This window comes from Brachyhypopomus gauderio, unplaced genomic scaffold (genome assembly GCF_052324685.1).
Source record: "Brachyhypopomus gauderio isolate BG-103 unplaced genomic scaffold, BGAUD_0.2 sc56, whole genome shotgun sequence".
Taxonomy (NCBI): Eukaryota; Metazoa; Chordata; class Actinopteri; order Gymnotiformes; family Hypopomidae; genus Brachyhypopomus; species Brachyhypopomus gauderio.
The window spans coordinates 2,435,542-2,458,229 of record NW_027506879.1 but is presented as its reverse complement, the minus strand read 5'-3'; the positions used below and the strand labels follow the sequence as shown (position 1 = coordinate 2,458,229).

General features: G+C 48.9%; 1 protein-coding gene across 3 annotated transcripts in view; it reads right to left on the bottom strand.

Moving 5' to 3' along the window:
* xdh (xanthine dehydrogenase) overlaps positions 1–22,688 on the bottom strand; it is an 81,231-nt gene that overhangs the window by 48,105 nt on the left and 10,438 nt on the right. For all 3 annotated transcript variants that reach the window (XM_076987826.1, XM_076987825.1, XM_076987827.1), the window contains 4 exons: positions 16,609–16,731; positions 13,571–13,667; positions 13,170–13,294; positions 356–489 (listed from right to left, as the gene is read on the bottom strand). In XM_076987826.1, the coding sequence (XP_076843941.1) occupies positions 356–489; positions 13,170–13,294; positions 13,571–13,667; positions 16,609–16,731 (479 nt within the window). The remainder of the gene's footprint in view (positions 1–355; positions 490–13,169; positions 13,295–13,570; positions 13,668–16,608; positions 16,732–22,688) is intronic.

The window sequence follows — 22,688 nt, the reverse complement described above, 5'->3', positions numbered from 1 at the left end:
GGGCCAAACAATTGCTAATAACTCTAAAACTAATTAATCTAATTATTAGATATTTTTGGTATACCAGAAAGGACAAGGTTCTCTACCATTTGAAATTGCTTTTAGGTGAATGCTTAAGGATTTTCCAGCAGTTTATCCAGGAGATTTTTGGTCATTTTTCATGACAGCGCACACTCTAATTAGCAGTTATATTTTTTAATTCTGAATATTCCACCATTCTTTTCTATGGGGCTTTTAAAATTTTTTATAAAATTTTTTAACAAAAAAACTCCTAGTTTATGAATAAAAATAACCTAGTTATATATATATATATATGAATGGAACTATAACTAAATATAACTCCCACTTGTCTTACTTATGAGCTGCAACAGCCACAACCGTGGAGAGAATGGAGCTCCGGCTCTCCTTCCCACCGAAACCTCCTCCCATACGCTTCACTCGACACACGATGTGACTGGCAGGTACCCCCAGAGCTTTGGCCACAAGTGCCTGAAACAAAGCAGCATAGACCTAGGTATGGTATCAGTGACTGGGCAGGGTATCAGAGACTGGGCAGGGTATCAGTGACTGGGCAGAGTATCACTGACTGGGCAGGGTATCAGAGACTGGGCAGGGTATCAGTGACTGGGCACGGTATCAGAGACTAGGCAGGATATAACTGACTGGGCAGGGTATCAGTGACTGGGCAGGGTATCTGCGACTGGGCAGGATATCTGTGACTGGGCAGGGTATCAGAGACTGGGCAGGGTATCAGTGACTGGGCAGGGTATCAGAGACTGGGCAGGGTATCACTGACTGGGCAGGGTATCAGACACTGGGCAGGGTATCAGACACTGGGCAGGGTATCAGTAACTGGGCAGGGTATCAGAGACTGGGCAGGGTATCAGTGACTGGGCAGGGTATCAGAATGGGCAGGGTATCAGTGACTGGGCAGGGTATCAGTGACTGGGCAGGGTATCAGTGACTGGGCAGGGTATCTGTGACTGGGCAGAGTATCAGTGACTGGGCAGGGTATCTGTGACTGGGCAGGGTATCTGTGACTGGGCAGAGTATAAGAGACTGGGCAGGGTATCAGTGACTGGGCAGGGTATCTGTGACTGGGCAGGGTATAACTGACTGGGCAGGGTGTCAGTGACTGGACAGGGTATCAGAGACTGGGCAGGATATCAGAGACTGGGCAGGGTATCAGTGACTGGGCAGGGTATCAGAGACTGGGCAGGGTATCAGAGACTGGGCAGGGTATCTGTGACTGGGCAGGGTATCAGTGACTGGGCATGGTATCAATGACTGGGCAGGGTATAACTGACTGGGCAGGATATCAGTGACTGGGCAGGGTATCACTGACTGAGCAGGGTATCAGAGACTGGGCAGGGTATCAGAGACTGGGCAGGGTATCTGTGACTAGGCAGGGTATCTGTGACTAGGCAGGGTATCTGTGACTGGGCAGGGTATCAGAGACTGGGCAGGGTATCAGTGACTGGGCAGGGTATAACTGACTGGGCAGGGTATCTGTGACTGGGCAGGGTATCTGTGACTGGGCAGGGTATCAGAGACTGGGCAGGGTATCTGACTGGACAGGGTATCAGAGACTGGGCAGGGTATCAATGACTGGGCAGGGTATAACTGACTGGGCAGGGTATCAGTGACTGGGCAGGGTATCAGTGACTGGACAGGGTATCAGTGACTGGGCAGGGTATCAGTGACTGGGCAGGGTATCTGTGACTGGGCAGGGTATCAGAGACTGGGCAGGGTATCAGAGACTGGGCAGGGTATCAGTTACTGGGCAGGGTATCTGTGACTGGGCAGGGTATCTGTGACTGGGCAGGGTATCTGTGACTGGGCAGGGTATCAGAGACTGGGCAGGGTATCAGAGACAGGGCAGGGTATCAGTGACTGGGCAGGGTATCAGAGACTGGGCAGGGTATCAGAGACTGGGCAGGGTATCTGTGACTGGGCAGGGTATCTGTGACTGGGCAGGGTATCTGACTGGACAGGGTATCAGAGACTGGGCAGGGTATCAGTGACTGGGCAGGGTATCAGTGACTGGGCAGGGTATCAGTGACTGGGCAGGGTATAACTGACTGGACAGGGTATCAGTGACTGGGCAGGGTATCAGTGACTGGGCAGGGTATCTGTGACTGGGCAGGGTATCTGTGGCTGGGCAGAGTATCAGAGACTGGGCAGAGTATCAGAGACTGGGCAGGGTATCAGAGACTGGGCAGGGTATCTGTGACTGGGCAGGGTATAACTGACTGGGCAGGGTATCAGTGACTGGGCAGGGTATCTGCGACTGGGCAGGGTATCTGCGACTGGGCAGGATATCTGTGACTGGGCAGGGTATCAGAGACTGGGCAGAGTATCAGTGACTGGGCAGGGTATCAGAGACTGGGCAGGGTATCACTGACTGGGCAGGGTATCAGACACTGGGCAGGGTATCAGTGACTGGGCAGGGTATCAGAGACTGGACAGGGTATCAGTGACTGGGCAGGGTATCAGTGACTGGGCAGGGTATCAGTGACTGGGCAGGGTATAACTGACTGGGCAGGGTATCAGTGACTGGGCAGGGTATCAGTGACTGGGCAGGGTATCTGTGACTGGGCAGGGTATCAGAGACTGGGCAGGGTATCAGAGACTGGGCAGGGTATCAGTGACTGGGCAGGGTATCAGAGACTGGGCAGGGTATCAGAGACTGGGCAGGGTATCAGAGACTGGGCAGGGTATCTGTGACTGGGCAGGGTATCTGACTGGACAGGGTATCAGAGACTGGGCAGGGTATCAGTGACTGGGCAGGGTATCAGACACTGGGCAGAGTATCACTGACTGGGCAGGGTATCAGAGACTGGGCAGGGTATCAGAGACTGGGCAGGGTATCAGTGACTGGGCAGGGTATCTGCGACTGGGCAGGATATCTGTGACTGGGCAGGGTATCAGAGACCGGGCAGGGTATCTGTGACTGGGCAGGGTATCTGTGACTGGGCAGAGTATCAGAGACTGGGCAGGGTATCAGTGACTGGGCAGAGTATCACTGACTGGGCAGGGTATCAGAGACTGGGCAGGGTATCAGAGACTGGGCAGGGTATCAGTGACTGGGCAGGGTATCTGCGACTGGGCAGGATATCTGTGACTGGGCAGGGTATCAGAGACTGGGCAGGGTATCTGTGACTGGGCAGGGTATCAGAGACTGGGCAGGGTATCAGAGACTGGGCAGGGTATCAGTGACTGGGCAGGGTATCAGACACTGGGCAGGGTATCAGACACTGGGCAGGGTATCAGTGACTGGGCAGGGTATCAGAGACTGGGCAGGGTATCACTGGGCAGGGTATCAGTGACTGGGCAGGGTATCAGTGATGGGCAGGGTATCAGAGACTGGGCAGGGTATAACTGATTGGGCAGGGTATCAGTGACTGGGCAGGGTATCTGTGACTGGGCAGGGTATCAGAGACTGGGCAGGGTATCAGTGACTGGGCAGGGTATCAGTGACTGGGCAGGGTATCAGAGACTGGGCAGGGTATCAGAGACTGGGCAGGGTATCTGTGACTGGGCAGGGTATCTGTGACTGGGCAGGGTATCTGACTGGACAGGGTATCAGAGACTGGGCAGGGTATCAGTGACTGGGCAGGGTATCAGACACTGGGCAGAGTATCACTGACTGGGCAGGGTATCAGAGACTGGGCAGGGTATCAGAGACTGGGCAGGGTATCAGTGACTGGGCAGGGTATCTGCGACTGGGCAGGATATCTGTGACTGGGCAGGGTATCAGAGACTGGGCAGGGTATCTGTGACTGGGCAGAGTATCAGAGACTGGGCAGGGTATCAGTGACTGGGCAGGGTATCAGTGACTGGGCAGGGTATCAGAGACTGGGCAGGGTATCAGAGACTGGGCAGGGTATCAGACACTGGGCAGGGTATCAGACACTGGGCAGGGTATCAGTGACTGGGCAGGGTATCAGAGACTGGGCAGGGTATCACTGGGCAGGGTATCAGTGACTGGGCATGGTATCAGTGACTGGGCAGGGTATCAGAGACTGGGCAGGGTATCAGTGACTGCGCATGGTATCAGTGACTGGGCAGGGTATAACTGACTGGGCAGGGTATCAGAGACTGGGCAGGGTATCAGAGACTGGGCAGGGTATCAGTGACTGCGCATGGTATCAGTGACTGGGCAGGGTATAACTGACTGGGCAGGGTATCAGTGACTGGGCAGGGTATCAGACTGGGCAGGGTATCAGTGACTAGGCAGGGTATCAGAGACTGGGCAGGGTATCAGTGTCTGGGCAGGGTATCAGAGACTGGGCAGGGTATCACTGACTGAGCAGGGTATCAGAGACTGGGCAGGGTATCAGACACTGGGCAGGGTATCAGACACTGGGCAGAGTATCAGTGACTGGGCAGGGTATCAGAGACTGGGCAGGGTATCACTGGGCAGGGTATCAGTGACTGGGCATGGTATCAGTGACTGGGCAGGGTATCAGAGACTGGGCAGGGTATCAGAGACTGGGCAGGGTATCAGTGACTGCGCATGGTATCAGTGACTGGGCAGGGTATAACTGACTGGGCAGGGTATCAGAGACTGGGCAGGGTATCAGTGACTGCGCATGGTATCAGTGACTGGGCAGGGTATAACTGACTGGGCAGGGTATCAGACTGGGCAGGGTATCAGTGACTAGGCAGGGTATCAGAGACTGGGCAGGGTATCAGTGTCTGGGCAGGGTATCAGAGACTGGGCAGGGTATAACTGACTGGGCAGGGTATCAGTGACTGGGCAGGGTATCAGTGACTGGGCAGGGTATCTGTGACTGGGCAGGGTATCAGAGACTGGGCAGGGTATCAGAGACTGGGCAGGGTATCAGTGACTGGGCAGGGTATTAGAGACTGGGCAGGGTATCAGAGACTGGGCAGGGTATCAGAGACTGGGCAGGGTATCAGAGACTGGGCAGGGTATCTGTGACTGGGCAGGGTATCTGACTGGACAGGGTATCAGAGACTGGGCAGGGTATCAGTGACTGGGCAGGGTATCAGACACTGGGCAGAGTATCACTGACTGGGCAGGGTATCAGAGACTGGGCAGGGTATCAGAGACTGGGCAGGGTATCAGTGACTGGGCAGGGTATCTGCGACTGGGCAGGATATCTGTGACTGGGCAGGGTATCAGAGACCGGGCAGGGTATCTGTGACTGGGCAGGGTATCTGTGACTGGGCAGAGTATCAGAGACTGGGCAGGGTATCAGTGACTGGGCAGGGTATCAGTGACTGGGCAGGGTATCAGTGACTGGGCAGGGTATCAGAGACTGGGCAGGGTATCAGTGACTGGGCAGGGTATCTGCGACTGGGCAGGATATCTGTGACTGGGCAGGGTATCAGAGACTGGGCAGGGTATCTGTGACTGGGCAGAGTATCAGAGACTGGGCAGGGTATCAGTGACTGGGCAGGGTATCAGTGACTGGGCAGGGTATCAGAGACTGGGCAGGGTATCAGAGAATGGGCAGGGTATCAGACACTGGGCAGGGTATCAGACACTGGGCAGGGTATCAGTGACTGGGCAGGGTATCAGAGACTGGGCAGGGTATCACTGGGCAGGGTATCAGTGACTGGGCATGGTATCAGTGACTGGGCAGGGTATCAGAGACTGGGCAGGGTATCAGTGACTGCGCATGGTATCAGTGACTGGGCAGGGTATAACTGACTGGGCAGGGTATCAGAGACTGGGCAGGGTATCAGAGACTGGGCAGGGTATCAGTGACTGCGCATGGTATCAGTGACTGGGCAGGGTATAACTGACTGGGCAGGGTATCAGTGACTGGGCAGGGTATCAGACTGGGCAGGGTATCAGTGACTAGGCAGGGTATCAGAGACTGGGCAGGGTATCAGTGTCTGGGCAGGGTATCAGAGACTGGGCAGGGTATCACTGACTGAGCAGGGTATCAGAGACTGGGCAGGGTATCAGACACTGGGCAGGGTATCAGACACTGGGCAGAGTATCAGTGACTGGGCAGGGTATCAGAGACTGGGCAGGGTATCACTGGGCAGGGTATCAGTGACTGGGCATGGTATCAGTGACTGGGCAGGGTATCAGAGACTGGGCAGGGTATCAGAGACTGGGCAGGGTATCAGTGACTGCGCATGGTATCAGTGACTGGGCAGGGTATAACTGACTGGGCAGGGTATCAGAGACTGGGCAGGGTATCAGTGACTGCGCATGGTATCAGTGACTGGGCAGGGTATAACTGACTGGGCAGGGTATCAGACTGGGCAGGGTATCAGTGACTAGGCAGGGTATCAGAGACTGGGCAGGGTATCAGTGTCTGGGCAGGGTATCAGAGACTGGGCAGGGTATAACTGACTGGGCAGGGTATCAGTGACTGGGCAGGGTATCAGTGACTGGGCAGGGTATCTGTGACTGGGCAGGGTATCAGAGACTGGGCAGGGTATCAGAGACTGGGCAGGGTATCAGTGACTGGGCAGGGTATCAGAGACTGGGCAGGGTATCAGAGACTGGGCAGGGTATCTGTGACTGGGCAGGGTATCTGACTGGACAGGGTATCAGAGACTGGGCAGGGTATCAGTGACTGGGCAGGGTATCAGACACTGGGCAGAGTATCACTGACTGGGCAGGGTATCAGAGACTGGGCAGGGTATCAGAGACTGGGCAGGGTATCAGTGACTGGGCAGGGTATCTGCGACTGGGCAGGATATCTGTGACTGGGCAGGGTATCAGAGACCGGGCAGGGTATCTGTGACTGGGCAGGGTATCTGTGACTGGGCAGAGTATCAGAGACTGGGCAGGGTATCAGTGACTGGGCAGGGTATCAGTGACTGGGCAGGGTATCAGAGACTGGGCAGGGTATCAGTGACTGGGCAGGGTATAACTGACTGGGCAGGGTATCAGTGACTGGGCAGGGTATCTGTGACTGGGCAGGGTATCAGAGACTGGGCAGGGTATCAGAGACTGGGCAGGGTATCAGTGACTGGGCAGGGTATCAGAGACTGGGCAGGGTATCAGAGACTGGGCAGGGTATCTGTGACTGGGCAGGGTATCTGTGACTGGGCAGGGTATCTGACTGGACAGGGTATCAGAGACTGGGCAGGGTATCAGTGACTGGGCAGGGTATCAGACACTGGGCAGAGTATCACTGACTGGGCAGGGTATCAGAGACTGGGCAGGGTATCAGAGACTGGGCAGGGTATCAGTGACTGGGCAGGGTATCTGCGACTGGGCAGGATATCTGTGACTGGGCAGGGTATCAGAGACTGGGCAGGGTATCTGTGACTGGGCAGGGTATCAGAGACTGGGCAGGGTATCAGAGACTGGGCAGGGTATCAGTGACTGGGCAGGGTATCAGACACTGGGCAGGGTATCAGACACTGGGCAGGGTATCAGTGACTGGGCAGGGTATCAGAGACTGGGCAGGGTATCACTGGGCAGGGTATCAGTGATGGGCAGGGTATCAGAGACTGGGCAGGGTATCAGTGACTGGGCAGGGTATAACTGACTGGGCAGGGTATCAGTGACTGGGCAGGGTATCTGTGACTGGGCAGGGTATCAGAGACTGGGCAGGGTATCAGTGACTGGGCAGGGTATCAGTGACTGGGCAGGGTATCAGAGACTGGGCAGGGTATCAGAGACTGGGCAGGGTATCTGTGACTGGGCAGGGTATCTGTGACTGGGCAGGGTATCTGACTGGACAGGGTATCAGAGACTGGGCAGGGTATCAGTGACTGGGCAGGGTATCAGACACTGGGCAGAGTATCACTGACTGGGCAGGGTATCAGAGACTGGGCAGGGTATCAGAGACTGGCCAGGGTATCAGTGACTGGGCAGGGTATCTGCGACTGGGCAGGATATCTGTGACTGGGCAGGGTATCAGAGACTGGGCAGGGTATCTGTGACTGGGCAGAGTATCAGAGACTGGGCAGGGTATCAGTGACTGGGCAGGGTATCAGTGACTGGGCAGGGTATCAGAGACTGGGCAGGGTATCAGAGACTGGGCAGGGTATCAGACACTGGGCAGGGTATCAGACACTGGGCAGGGTATCAGTGACTGGGCAGGGTATCAGAGACTGGGCAGGGTATCACTGGGCAGGGTATCAGTGACTGGGCATGGTATCAGTGACTGGGCAGGGTATCAGAGACTGGGCAGGGTATCAGAGACTGGGCAGGGTATCAGTGACTGCGCATGGTATCAGTGACTGGGCAGGGTATAACTGACTGGGCAGGGTATCAGAGACTGGGCAGGGTATCAGAGACTGGGCAGGGTATCAGTGACTGCGCATGGTATCAGTGACTGGGCAGGGTATAACTGACTGGGCAGGGTATCAGTGACTGGGCAGGGTATCAGACTGGGCAGGGTATCAGTGACTAGGCAGGGTATCAGAGACTGGGCAGGGTATCAGTGTCTGGGCAGGGTATCAGAGACTGGGCAGGGTATCACTGACTGAGCAGGGTATCAGAGACTGGGCAGGGTATCAGACACTGGGCAGGGTATCAGACACTGGGCAGAGTATCAGTGACTGGGCAGGGTATCAGAGACTGGGCAGGGTATCACTGGGCAGGGTATCAGTGACTGGGCATGGTATCAGTGACTGGGCAGGGTATCAGAGACTGGGCAGGGTATCAGTGACTGCGCATGGTATCAGTGACTGGGCAGGGTATAACTGACTGGGCAGGGTATCAGAGACTGGGCAGGGTATCAGTGACTGCGCATGGTATCAGTGACTGGGCAGGGTATAACTGACTGGGCAGGGTATCAGACTGGGCAGGGTATCAGTGACTAGGCAGGGTATCAGAGACTGGGCAGGGTATCAGTGTCTGGGCAGGGTATCAGAGACTGGGCAGGGTATCACTGACTGAGCAGGGTATCAGAGACTGGGCAGGGTATCAGACTGGGCAGGGTATCTGTGACTGGGCAGGGTATCAGAGACTGGGCAGGGTATCTGTGACTAGGCAGGGTATCTGTGACTAGGCAGGGTATCAGAGACTGGGCAGGGTATCAGTAACTGGGCAGGGTATAACTGACTGGGCAGGGTATCAGTGACTGGGCAGGGTATCAGAGACTAGGCAGGATATAACTGACTGGGCAGGGTATCAGTGACTGGGCAGGGTATCTGCGACTGGGCAGGATATCTGTGACTGGGCAGGGTATCAGAGACTGGGCAGGGTATCTGTGACTGGGCAGGGTATAACTGATTGGGCAGGGTGTCAGTGACTGGGCAGGGTATCAGAGACTGGGCAGGGTATCAGTGACTGGGCATGGTATCAGTGACTGGGCAGGGTATCAGAGACTGGGCAGGGTATCAGAGACTGGGCAGGGTATCAGTGACTGCGCATGGTATCAGTGACTGGGCAGGGTATCAGAGACTGGGCAGGGTATCAGAGACTGGGCAGGGTATCAGTGACTGCGCGTGGTATCAGTGACTGGGCAGGGTATAACTGACTGGGCAGGGTATCAGTGACTGGGCAGGGTATCAGACTGGGCAGGGTATCAGTGACTAGGCAGGGTATCAGAGACTGGGCAGGGTATCAGTGTCTGGGCAGGGTATCAGAGACTGGGCAGGGTATCACTGACTGAGCAGGGTATCAGAGACTGGGCAGGGTATCAGACTGGGCAGGGTATCTGTGACTGGGCAGGGTATCAGTGACTGGGCAGGGTATAACTGACTGGGCAGGGTATCAGTGACTGGGCAGGGTATCTGTGACTGGGCAGGGTATCTGTGACTGGGCAGGGTATCAGTGACTGGGCATGGTATCAGTGACTGGGCAGGGTATCAGAGACTGGGCAGGGTATCAGTGACTGCGCATGGTATCAGTGACTGGGCAGGGTATAACTGACTGGGCAGGGTATCAGAGACTGGGCAGGGTATCAGAGACTGGGCAGGGTATCAGTGACTGCGCATGGTATCAGTGACTGGGCAGGGTATAACTGACTGGGCAGGGTATCAGTGACTGGGCAGGGTATCAGACTGGGCAGGGTATCAGTGACTAGGCAGGGTATCAGAGACTGGGCAGGGTATCAGTGTCTGGGCAGGGTATCAGAGACTGGGCAGGGTATCACTGACTGAGCAGGGTATCAGAGACTGGGTAGGGTATCAGACTGGGCAGGGTATCTGTGACTGGGCAGGGTATCAGAGACTGGGCAGGGTATCTGTGACTAGGCAGGGTATCAGAGACTGGGCAGGGTATCAGTGACTGGGCAGGGTATAACTGACTGGGCAGGGTATCAGTGACTGGGCAGGGTATCTGTGACTGGGCAGAGTATCAGAGACTGGGCAGGGTATCAGACTGGGCAGGGTATCAGTGACTGGGCAGGGTATCAGAGACTGGGCAGGGTATCAGTGTCTGGGCAGGGTATCAGAGACTGGGTAGGGTATCACTGACTGGGCAGGGTATCACTGACTGAGCAGGGTATCAGAGACTGGGCAGGGTATCTCTGACTGGGCAGGGTATCTGTGACTGGGCAGGGTATCTGTGACTGGGCAGGGTATCAGAGACTGGGCAGGGTATCTGTGACTAGGCAGGGTATCTGTGACTGGGCAGGGTATCAGTGACTGCGCATGGTATCAGTGACTGGGCAGGGTATAACTGACTGGGCAGGGTATCAGTGATTGGGCAGGGTATCAGACTGGGCAGGGTATCTGTGACTGGGCAGGGTATCTGTGACTAGGCAGGGTATCTGTGACTAGGCAGGGTATCAGAGACTGGGCAGGGTATCAGTGACTGGGCAGGGTATAACTGACTGGGCAGGGTATCAGTGACTGGGCAGGGTATCTGTGACTGGGCAGGGTATCTGTGACTGGGCAGAGTATCAGAGACTGGGCAGGGTATCAGAGACTGGGCAGGTTATCAGTGACTGGGCAGGGTATCAGAGACTGGGCAGGGTATCTGTGACTGGGCAGGGTATCTGACTGGACAGGGTATCAGAGACTGGGCAGGGTATCAGTGACTGGGCAGGGTATCAGACACTGGGCAGAGTATCACTGACTGGGCAGGGTATCAGAGACTGGGCAGGGTATCAGAGACTGGGCAGGGTATCAGTGACTGGGCAGGGTATCAGAGACTAGGCAGGATATAACTGACTGGGCAGGGTATCAGTGACTGGGCAGGGTATCTGTGACTGGGCAGGGTATCAGACTGGGCAGGGTATCAGTGACTGGGCAGGGTGTCAGAGACTGGGCAGGGTATCTGTGACTGGGCAGGGTATCAGAGACTGGGCAGGGTATCATTGACTGAGCAGGGTATCAGAGACTGGGCAGGGTATCAGTGACTGCGCATGGTATCAGTGACTGGGCAGGGTATAACTGACTGGGCAGGGTATCAGTGACTGGGCAGGGTATCAGACTGGGCAGGGTATCAGTGACTGGGCAGGGTATCAGAGACTGGGCAGGGTATCAGTGTCTGGGCAGGGTATCAGAGACTGGGCAGGGTATCACTGACTGAGCAGGGTATCAGAGACTGGGCAGGGTATCAGAGACTGGGCAGGTTATCTGTGACTGGGCAGGGTATCTGTGACTGGGCAGGGTATCAGAGACTGGGCAGGGTATCTGTGACTAGGCAGGGTATCTGTGACTAGGCAGGGTATCAGAGACTGGGCAGGGTATCAGTGACTGGGCAGGGTATAACTGACTGGGCAGGGTATCAGTGACTGGGCAGGGTACTGTGACTGGGCAGGGTATCTGTGACTGGGCAGAGTATCAGAGACTGGGCAGGGTATCAGAGACTGGGCAGGGTATCAGTGACTGGGCAGGGTATCAGAGACTGGGCAGGGTATCAGAGACTGGGCAGGGTATCTGTGACTGGGCAGGGTATCTGACTGGACAGGGTATCAGAGACTGGGCAGGGTATCAGTGACTGGGCAGGGTATCAGACACTGGGCAGAGTATCACTGACTGGGCAGGGTATCAGAGACTGGGCAGGGTATCAGAGACTAGGCAGGATATAACTGACTGGGCAGGGTATCAGTGACTGGGCAGGGTATCTGTGACTACGCAGGGTATCAGAGACCGGGCAGGGTATCAGAGACTGGGCAGGGTATCAGTGACTGGGCAGGGTATCAGACACTGGGCAGGGTATCAGTGACTGGGCAGAGTATCACTGACTGGGCAGGGTATCAGAGACTGGGCAGGGTATCAGAGACTAGGCAGGGTATCAGTGACTGGGCAGGGTATCTGCGACTGGGCAGGGTATCTGCGACTGGGCAGGATATCTGTGACTGGGCAGGGTATCAGAGACTGGGCAGGGTATCAGTGACTGGGCAGGGTATCAGAGACTGGGCAGGGTATCACTGACTGGGCAGGGTATCAGACACTGGGCAGGGTATCAGACACTGGGCAGGGTATCAGTGACTGGGCAGGGTATCAGAGACTGGGCAGGGTATCAGTGACTGGGCAGGGTATCAGACACTGGGCAGGGTATCTGTGACTGGGCAGGGTATCTGTGACTGGGCAGGGTATCTGTGACTGGGCAGGGTATCAGAGACTGGGCAGGGTATCAGTGACTGGGCAGGGTATCAGACACTGGGCAGAGTATCACTGACTGGGCAGGGTATCAGAGACTGGGCAGGGTATCAGAGACTGGGCAGGGTATCTGTGACTGGGCAGGGTATCAGAGACTGGGCAGGGTATCAGTGACTGGGCAGGGTATAACTGACTGGGCAGGGTATCAGTGACTGGGCAGGGTATCTGTGACTGGGCAGGGTATCTGTGACTGGGCAGGGTATCAGAGACTGGGCAGGGTATCAGAGACTGGGCAGGGTATCAGTGACTGGGCAGGGTATCACTGGGCAGGGTATCAGAGACTGGGCAGGGTATCAGAGACTGGGCAGGGTATCACTGGGCAGGGTATCAGTGACTGGGCAGGGCATCAGTGACTGGGCAGGGTATCAGTGACTGGGCAGGGTATCAGTGACTGGGCAGGGTATCAGAGACTGGGCAGGGTATCTGCCACTTCCACGTCCTGCATGCCCACATAATACTCCTTTGTTCTGAATATTCTTTATTGGTTAGAGGTGCCATGTGCTGTTTATTAGGTTTAGTATTTCTCCTGTTGGGTGGTGGTAGATCCCTTGTGTGATCTTAGGCTATTTTTTTCTCATTAGTTTTGCTGAATCTCACTGACATAGGAACACATGTTAAAGTGCACACTTTCATTTACATGCCCAATCTCAAGGTATGCTTACTTGTGTCTTAGCAGCTGACTGGGTGGACACAAAAAGCTCCATCTCTCCATCTTCTCCTCGAGGTACGGCCACTGTGCAGTTTGTCTCCAGATAAAAATGTTCCTGTCCGCCTATGTGTATCTCACCTAGGAATAACAAACCAGAGCACAGGAAAAGCACAGGTAGAACATACCTGAACACAGGTGCTTAGGGAGAACACAAACACATGTGTCTAGGCAGAATATGAACACAGGTGCTTAGGGAGAACATGAGCACAGGTGTCTAGAAAGAACATCAGCACTGGTGTCTAGGCAGAACACAAGCACAGGTGTCTAGATAGAATGTGAACACAGGTGATTAGGGAGAACATGACTGCCAGATTTTTGCTTCAGTAGGAAGCTGCTGTTCAGGACTTTGAGTACCTTGCAGAATGTTGTCAGCTTCTTGAAACCCTTGAGTGAGATCTCCTCTCTCTATTGTGCGTATGGGCTGGTAGAAGGACTCACTGGCAATGGCATCCTGGAAGGAAGGAAGGTAGAAAGTCATATACTGTGTACTGCCAGCATCTTTACCTCAGTTAACATAGATGGAAAAGAGAATATATATATATATATATATATATATATATATATATATATATATATATATATATATATATATATATATATTCAATATATGTATTTGCTTCTACATGTACTTCAAAATGATCATAATTCCAGTTTAAGTAATTTAATCTGTCTTAAGGGTTTTAAGAGATGATAATTTAATCTCTCTTAAGGGGTGCTGTGTGGTTTTTCGACTATCAATTTATTTTGAGACATGGCAAAAATAAATTGAATTGTAAATACATTGTAAAAATGTAGAAACCCTACAAACATGACTTTGTTTATCGACAGCGCGCAAGGCCCTCACACACGGGCGGAGTCACCGCGATTACATCATTTTCGCCGCGCGGACCCTCGCGCCGCGTCAAGTATAAACCAGGCTTAAACCTACCTTTAAATCACTTCTATGGCACTTTCAAGGTCCATTTCAATATTTCTCAGCTGACTCAGGTTCTCTCTAAGCTCGGTTTCTGGAATGGAAAACCCTGAGTTTTCGTTAACTCTGAGTTTACTTACCCGGTTTTTGGCCTGTGTTGAAAAAATCGATTTTCCGATTCAGAAACGATTCGCATATGATAATCGATTCGTACATCCAAAGATCGATTTTTTTGTGAACTTTTACCTCCGCCTCGTCACTGAATTCACGCAGGCGTGCTCGGTCTAACTAACTATAAAACAACATGGCGTCGGACAGTGACGGTAACGACGATAGTCAAATCGGCAATCTAAAAGCAGAAGGACAGTTTATCCAGTGTCAGTGACTATTTACAGTTAGTCCATGTCACTGACAGTTCACCCAGTGTTTTTACAGTTTAAAAAAGTTAAAAATGTTGTTGTAACGTTGAGCGCAATGCGATGGACGAGACAGAATCCTTTGCACTTTCCAAATCGTTACGTTTATTACATTTACCGAAGCGCAGACAGCGCACATAAAACACGTTTACATAGAACATGTGTGACTCAAACAACAAACACAGGACGCTGCGCGAACACACAAACCCCACGTGACGAGACGAGCCACAGGTGAGACGGACTATCACAAGACGCACCCGCACCCACGGAGATCTACAGACGCAGACGAGTAGACGCAGACAACGTTAACACACGCCCAAAAGGGAGGGGTCGGGGACCGTAACATGACAGTTCTGTTCTTATATTCGCACTTTAAAGAAAAATACACGTTTACATTTTATACTTTCAGTTTATTAAGTGTGAGCACTTTTAAAATAAAAATGCATTTGGTAGCAACAGCTTTTGGGTGAATTCTTAATTATTTCAATCATAATAATAATGCACTGGTTAGTGTCCCAGTAGGAGTCCACTGTTGCAGACATAGACATCTCAAAGATGTCCTCTGTTTATTGTCCTGTTTATTACCTTTCTTGAAGGTAGATTTATGATGACCCTTTTCACCAGTCTTCCAGCCATCAGTAACTACCAACTACCAGTAACTATTTGCTGATTAATATCGATATAATACTAGTTTTAACATGTTGCTTCTGTACAGAGTCAGGAAACAGCTCAAATACATTTTTATTAACACTAAACCCCAAATTGGATCGAATCGGATAGAATCGATTAAATCGGATTAAATCTAAATAAATCGATTCTTAATCTTCAGAATCGGAATCGGATCGATTCTTGGAATTTGAATCGATACCCAGCCCTACCCGGTTTCGTCACTAAATCCGCTTTCTGGAATTACCCCCCTGTTCAGTCAGCTATTTGTTGTGAATCGAAATACAGTCACAATTTCAAGCATTTTCAAGTACTTTAGCCTAAATTCCAGCACATTTCAAACCTGGAACACAATGCAACATTAAAATTCATCACGTAAATGTTCCCCCGTTCGCGGAGGTTCGCGCGCTACGTTCATTCGCGAAAGTATAAATTCAGCCTTAATTTGTCACTGATCACCTACCTAACCCTACTGTTTCTCGCACAGCTCACACACACGCACGTACGTCCACACGGAATTAACACAAACGTAGTGATTTTAAAATAAAAGCATCACAGTTGTAATGCACGCACGACATAGATATTTGTTTCATTTATGATTGGCCTCTCGCGGGCCAGACAGGGACGCACAACGGGCCGGATGTGGCCCGCAGGCCGTAGTTCTGCAGTCCCAGGTCTGTAAGTGTTTGTGGCATTAAGACCGCTTCACCCTAAACCAGTGAAGGTTATTGTGAATAGCAATGTTTAATAACAATTAGCAATAGCACTTTTGCGTGAATGGATAATCGACATGTACGACTCAACGGAACTGGATCGGACAAGAACTGAGAAAGACTAACACACGCTTAAGTACACAAATATGGATGCAACCCATAACGTTAACAAGACAAGTAATAGGTGCTACAACAAACACAGATGAACACACACCAATACACACACACACAGAAGTAAACATACATAGAGAAAAAACATGCAGACACAGAGGGAGGGGTCAGGAGCTGCACCGTCACACTATAGAGATTAGCAGTGTAGGACAAGCAGGGTGTTTTGTTTTGAAATATTATTGAGTGAATATCAAGCATATAAATATGTAAATGTAATACTGTAAATACTGAAGTAACAATTTATGTAAAATTCTTTAACAGAAGTATTCAAGAATTTCAAACCACATATGTTGTGGTGACAGTCACACATCTCCAAATGTAATGCAACACCTGAATATGGCTTTCAGACTCATCTGAAATGTGTTTAACATATTTGTGCATAATGGCAAGTATTGGGGTGATCAGTTAGAAGTTGGAAAAAACAGAGGAGACAACTATTATCATGACTACAGCTAGACAGAGAGAATAACAACCTTACTTAACAGGTAAATCCAGGTGTGTGAAACTGCTCACCTGAATGGTGACAATCACAGGCTGCAGATCCTCATAAGAGATGCGTACAGCCTTGGCTGCCCTCTGTGCATGGGCTTGTGTGTCTGCCACTACAGCCCCCACTATGTGACCCACACACGTGACCTAGGAGTGAGGGAAGAGACATCACTACTATAGGCGATTTGTTATTATTTATTTTATTTGTTATCATTTATTATTTGTGTGGAGATTCAATGCACTATTCTTTAAAAATGCACACACATGCTGTGAGTCAGGTCGAATCACCTGAAATTATGTTCCTGAGGATACATAAAAGAACTTTAAAACTGTCACGGTATGGGGGGCCCCCTGCCGGTCGCCCCCATCCACAGCGGCAGTTGTCCTGTTGTTGCGTTGTGTTCGTCCCTCAGGTGGGTGGGTCCTATTATCAATCCCCCACCTGAGGGTTGTTTGTCTGTCTATATATGTCTTGTCTTTGTAGCAGTTGACTGCTGGTTATTACTTCCTTAATTTGGATTGTGTCATGAATTTTTGGTTTGTGCACCTTATTCATTAAATTCTCCTTTTTCCCTGAGATTTGGCATGATCGCTTCCTTTTTATTTCGCACTCCCTGCCTGTCACAAAAACTAATTCTTAGCAACTTTGTTGAGGTCTGGTAATAAGAAATCAGCAATGTCTTTTAATAATTAGAATTAGATTGCATTATTATTACACTGATAGTTGTGTTACAATTAGAAGAACCTGATTCTTGGCTATAACTAAATCACTGACAGTTCACATATCACTGCTCCTTGTTAATTGAAACCCCTCATAAAATATTCAATAATAGATTATCCAGTGTACAGTGCAGGACAATTTGATATGATCCTTCTGTGAGCAAATCAAGTAAGATTCATATGAGAGGATTCACAAGATTAGAGACCCACGCACCATTCAAAGATGACCTCTTTCAGGTATAATTTCTATGTATTCTTTGTCCATTTTGGTTATGACAAAACAGTTTATCTTTGTTTATAGAAACAAACTCTCAAATCAATGTACTGCTGCTGAATTGAAGGCCAGATTAATGCTTCTCCATTACTGATTACACTGTAAAAAATCCAACTTTTGTTTAGTTCTCGAAACTAAAGTAAGAATGTAATTTGAACTAAAAAAAAAAAAAAGTTGGTGAGGTTCACATATCTTAAGTAATTTCAACAAATTCAGCTCCAACGTATTCCTAACTTATTTTCCTTTGTTGATGTAACTTACTATTTTACGTTTCTTGTCCACTGAACTAACTTGTTTAATGAACGCATGCGCACTTCAAGTTAGTAGCGTTTGCTACGGGGTTTCCCGGCTGTGCAGGAGCTTATGCACGTTTGCAACTGCACAAGGTATGGTGTACATCCCAGCCAACATGTCCACATGGGCCCCACATGGGATTTAACTGGGCAGTATGGGTTTTATCTGGGCATGGGCTTAGAGTGGGCTTTTTTAAGGGTTCTATTCGGGCCCCAGTTGAGTTACATTTGTGGGCCCCATTGGGGTTATAAATCCCGGCCCCAGTTGGGTTATAGTTGGGACCCACGTGGGCCTGATTTTTTAAATAGCCTAATATTTTAAAAACGGACTTTTAAATACCATTTACAAAACAGACATTTTTACATAGTACACGATTTTATACCTCAGCTCAAGCAAATGATGGTAGAACTGGATATTTCTCTGGCACACAAATAAATTGCATGTTGATATAGTTTAACTTGTGAAGCAGTTATAATAACTAAATTCATTCAAAATATTAACACCTGCTTCAGATTTATGGAATAAACCATTGCCTCGCCTCCTCTCGTGCGCGCCCGCCCACAACAAAAGACTAATGGTCTCCCGCCTGGCCTGACTGAAAGCGTATTTTTATATCCGTTGGAGATATCATTCACTGAGGTAAGAAATTTACTTTTTATCCGGTTTCTCTAATTTGGTTATCAATGTGTAAAAGAACAAATATACAATGAAAGAAAGAAAAATATCTGAGGATATAATGCCTGACGTTATATTTAATTCAAACCTAGCTACGTTAGCTAGCTAGCTTGATAGCTAAAACAACCGTTAGTGTTGAAAGGTAGAACGCAAGCCGTTCATTTGTTATGGCTAAGAGGAATAATCTGTGGGGGGAAATATAGTGTTTAAAATGTCTATGTTTACACATTTTCGACGTAACCCACCTAGATTTAGTTAATTAATTTTCCTAGATCAGCTAAGACATGAGTGCAAATTTCGATGTTGCTAGGCTAGCTAACCTAAGATAGTGAGTTAAACTAGGGTGACCATATTTTTGTTTGGGAAAACCAGGACACTGTGTGTAAGTTGTCGAACGGGAGGGAGCGAACGTAAGTTGTGGAGCGGGGGGGGGGTGGCGGCGATTGTAAGTTGTCGAGCGGGGGGGGGGGGGGGGGGGGGGGGTTTCTGGTGTGGCGAACGTAAGCTCAACTGATGAGGCTCAGGGATTCCGTGTCATACAGCGCCGTGCTCAGGGTCCTAGTGCCTAGAATTAATGGCCCGATTAATGTAATTTAAAAACCAGGACATTTCCACAGTTTTAAAAAATATCCCGGGACGCCCGGGACAGGACGTGAAATATGGACATGTCCCGGGAAATACGGACGTTTGGTCACCCTAGTTAAACTGTCTTAGCAAACACTAGAACTAAGTGGTCACCTTGGTTAGCTAGCTAGCTAGTTAGGTTTAGAGAATGTTTGCTTAACGTTTTGGTAGAAAAGATAATTGTCCTGCTAGTTATTAATTAAGTGATAAACCTTTACAGTAAGTCATGTCCTGAACAGAACAGGCATTAAATATACCAAATACAAATGACTGCATTTCTAAGGTAGAGCTGTGTAGTATTAATCCCAGTATGAGGGGAAAAACAAATGATCGTAGTCCTAACCTACCATAGAAAACCTTGTGTATAGCAGAAAAGAGTATTGTCTTATGGATAAACAGCTACTAATCATTCTTGTAATGGGTCCAAGTTAGATAGCGGTTTTCTCGTTTTGGTGCTCTGTAAAGTAACATGTGGTGGTTGTTTTTGCCTCAGTTTATTCTATCTGAATTTTAAATTTTGTTTTGTAGGTGCCCTAAAACAAAATGCTTATCTTCAGAATTAACTAAAGAAGATGTTGAGAGAGCTGTCTCAAAGTGGTTTACCAATGCTCGTGACCATGATGGAAACTGTGCACTGAGAGCGCAGAGAGACTTTCAAAAAAGCAATGCAGAACAGATGTAAGTAATCAATAGTGAGTTACACGTTTGTGATAATGTGACTATGAAGGCATGTGAAAATCATTGTCATTTTTACTTTCCAAAACCCTGACAGCTCCTATATTGGAGTTTTTAAATGTTTTATGTACACCTAACTTGTAAACACATCACTTGGCATTTGTAAAATCTCCCCCAAGAGGTGATTAAAGTGTTAGATATCAGTGTCTTTGGAAATTTTGAGTAATTGCAGCAGCCCAAATTAATGAATTGTATAGTATATTTGAAGGAGTACTGGTCAGGATTTTATTATCCTGTGCAAACTAGAAGCTGGCAAGAGCCTTCATAGAGTTCTGTACAGTGTATTATGGTCAGGACCCAGGTGGTGCAGAAAATGCATGCCCATTAAACAGGCCTAGTGAGCTAATTCAATAGTACAAACAGGATTTTTATGCTTTACCATGTTTTAGATTCACAGAGAAGGATGTTTATCATTGATAAAAGTGGTTTAGATAATCTGCAGTGTTACTGTTGTGTGCTTTAATTAATACTGTTGTCTGTCTCTCCCTCCCCTCTTCTCTCTCTCTCTCTCTCTCTCTACACGATGTGAAACTACACAACTCAGCAACACACAGTAAAGGATTCTAAAGACTCTTAACAAATGTTTTATGGACATTTATGGTTAAAATTGTTAATGAGTTGTCGTTTTCAATAAAACATTTTTATTAGGATTGATCAAGCATTTGTCGTCATTTAAATGTAAGTATTATTATAAACAGCTCATCTCTGATTGAAATTACTTATGATAATACAGTCTTTAGTGCTGTGCTCTTATACAACAGTTTTGCAAAGTAAGAAAAGCAACTGAATATTGCATTAGGTATGTACAGCAGAGACGTCACCTGAAGCCCTCCATGACTCCATAGGGACCCACATTGGATGACACAAGTTAGCATTATAGTAATTGTGCTCCAAATGTGTGATGCAAGCTGACATTCTAGTGAGTGATGGGCTGATATTTGAGCCCCCTTTGCATAACCCATATGGGCCCTATAAAGATTTGCCCATGGGCCCCTAATGGGGCTGAAGCGGGTGTCTGCAGTTAACCATAAGGGCCCTACTTGTTGCCCACACTGGCCCCATCATTATCACACACAAACAAGGGGCCCATGTAGGGCCAGTGAATCATTGCTCATACGGGGCCCACCTGAGGCCCACATTGACCCCAATATTGGCCCACATGGGCTAACACACATGGGGCCCATGTAGGGCCAGTGAATCATTGCTCATACGGGGCCCACCTGAGGCCCACATTGACCCCAATATTGGCCCACATGGGCTAACACACATGGGGCCCATGTGGAGCCGATGGACAAATCTTTATGGGCCTCAGCTGGGTTGCCCAAAAAGGGCCCATGTGCCAGCCCATTTCAAACCCATGTGGGGCCCGCATGGACATGTTGACTGGGATTTTCAGTAGTAAGTCATGTTGCAGATAAATCTACTTTATTTTCACATTTCTCAAGATTGTATACTTAAAGGTTCAAAGTAATTCTTGAGGTTAAAATCAAATGTTTCAATATAATAAGTAGTGGTGGGCCGTTAACGGCGGTCGTTAATTTGATACTCTTATCGGGCGATATAAAAATTATCGCCGTTAATCTATTTTAAAGTTCGGTTGGGAACTGGGTCAAAATGGGTAAACAAACTATGATGACTTTCAACTTGATAGTTTAGCTCGGCTGTATTCCTAACCAAATTGCACAGTAGGGGCGAGAACGAGTTTTTAAACCTGTGAATTACAAATCGTACGTGTTTTTACATGGATGCAGCCACGAAGTCGCCAGGTTTGCTTAATGGAAAATTCATTTTTATGAACGTAAAGTGTTACCGGAGCGGAGCTCGGAGCGGTCGTTTTCTGCATGGTCCTAGCGCTAGATTCGTCGCTATAAATATTTCTTTTTAACTGTTAAAACTACAGAGGACCAAAACTGACTTTTGAAAATTACGTCCGTGAGGTTAAATGTACTAAATGTTGGCTTACATTTCAAATATCATGTTTAGCAGAATAAACATGTTATTTAATGTACAGTATGTAGGCTTACAAATTCATGTTTAACTGAATAAACCCTTGAACACGAGTAGCCTACATTTTATTGAGCATGTTTTTTTTTCTTCAAGTATCAAAGTAGAACAGCTTCATCAAGCAAACATTGATGCATTTTGGAAACAGGAGATGAGCCCCTGGTCTAATGCACCCTCTGTATTAAGCCCTGTCTCAAAAACTGACTTTTATTCATTACTTGAGTAGCACGCATATGAGCCATTTTAATATAGATTAATCTAGATTTAGATTTCAGTGAGATTAATCTAGATTTAAAAAATTAATCTATGCCCACCCCTAATAATAAGCCAAATGACACTTATATATGACTATATGCCCAGCTGTCTTGTATAAACAGGTATAGAAAATGTTATTTTCAAATAAGTCACTTTCAACAAAGTTTTAATGTGTGTTAATAGTCTCGTTTCCACTAAAGGCCAATGCAGTTAAGGTGTAGCAGTGTTAGCATAGTTCTAAATGTATGCAGACATTCTTACATTAGCCTGGTAGTGTATAAGTAAAGGACATTATTGTCAAACAATCATTTCGAGATGTTATAAACGTCCTAATTCTGAAGTAGCAACAAAGCAAATGGAGAAATAAACCATAGACGGTCTAACGGGTCCTCACATTTGCGACTTTAGCTAGCAGGCTAGCTAGCAACCACCGGCAATGGAAAAGAGCCCTCCTGCCCCGTGCCACTTAAACACATATAATGAATTCTGAGTGAACATTCTTCACTTTAGACTTTAGTGTCCT